General features: G+C 37.4%; 1 protein-coding gene across 1 annotated transcript; it reads left to right on the top strand.

Moving 5' to 3' along the window:
* Positions 1 to 107: 107 nt before the first annotated feature.
* On the top strand, positions 108 to 974 carry Tsp_13859 (hypothetical protein; the record flags this gene model as incomplete). The annotated part of the gene is made up of 4 exons (XM_003367139.1): positions 108 to 323; positions 395 to 540; positions 601 to 755; positions 817 to 974. Coding segments are annotated over 4 exons (675 nt in total), but the record flags the coding sequence as incomplete, so codon positions are not given.
* Between the last annotated feature and the right edge of the window lie 180 nt (positions 975 to 1,154).

The following is a 1,154-nucleotide window of genomic DNA, read 5'->3' as shown; positions in this document are numbered from 1 at the left end:
GATCAGGCTAAAGGTATGGGCTGAAAGCGTGTTACAAATTGTGCAAAGCTCTTCTAAGCCTGCCTTGAGCAATCGCTTGTTTTTTGTTAAATTAAAATTTGTTTCAGTTTTTACGATTTCAAGGCAAATCTATTGTTGAATTTGTTGACGACATGCTTGAATTGTTTGATTTGCTGTTGCCGTTGCAAGCGCCCACTGCTGTTAATTGTTATTCCGTTATCGTGGAAACTGTACTGATGCAGCTGACCGAAGTGAAATTGGACGATGCGGAGAGGAACAAAGAGGCGTTGAATCAATCTGTCGATCGTTTCATAGCTATACGGGTGATATTATTATTATTATTATTATTTTGAAATTAATAATAATAATAATAATTTTTTTCTGATTATTTCAGAAATGGGGTGAACAATTTGATAGTAAAAATTTCAAAATGACGTGGAAATTTCCTGGTCAAGCTGAAGTGGATGCGGTGAGTCGGATTTTCGAGAAGATTCTTTATCCGCAGTTACGTTTATTGGAACAGCCGGAAAAGTTGACAAAGTAAAATGACGCTTTCTGATCTCTTTATTGATTGAAGAAAGTGGAAATCAAACAATTCAGAAATCAAATTGTCAAATGCTTGAATTTGACGAGGCATTGTATCAGCGGTGCGTCGGTTGTTTTGCCTTTCATGGAGGGAAAGTTGATTCATGTGACCAGTTCCAAAGTTCCGAGGGATGTTATCGCGAACCATTCTATATACGACTGCTATCCTAGTATGATTATCGGCGGACGTTGAAAAGTGTACTGTTTGTGCTTTTTTCTTTGCTTTTTAAGCGCTCGACTGTGACGGCAAGAACATTCGCAACATGGTCAAAGATACAGTGAACAATCTGCTCGACTACATGTTGGCCAATCGAGAACACGAGACTGCCGTGCTTGAAGAAATCTGCTGGATTTATCAAGATCTTCTGATGTCGCGTGGATGCAGTATGGTGCGTTTTTCCGATTTTTCTTTTCTTAGACACAATTTAGATAGAAATTTATTCGAAAAGCCAACCAAACACTCTCACGTTTGAATGGTTTTATTCAAAATAGTGGAAAATCAAATTTTGCAATTTGATAATTTTACATTTTCAGAGGCAAACTTTTGCTACTGATGATGATGATGATGT

Source organism: Trichinella spiralis, assembly GCF_000181795.1.
Source record: "Trichinella spiralis strain ISS 195 chromosome Unknown Scfld4776, whole genome shotgun sequence".
In the NCBI taxonomy this organism is placed as follows: domain Eukaryota; kingdom Metazoa; phylum Nematoda; class Enoplea; order Trichinellida; family Trichinellidae; genus Trichinella; species Trichinella spiralis.
The sequence above is the reverse complement of the archived record's forward strand: the minus strand, read 5'-3'. Positions and strand labels throughout refer to the sequence as shown.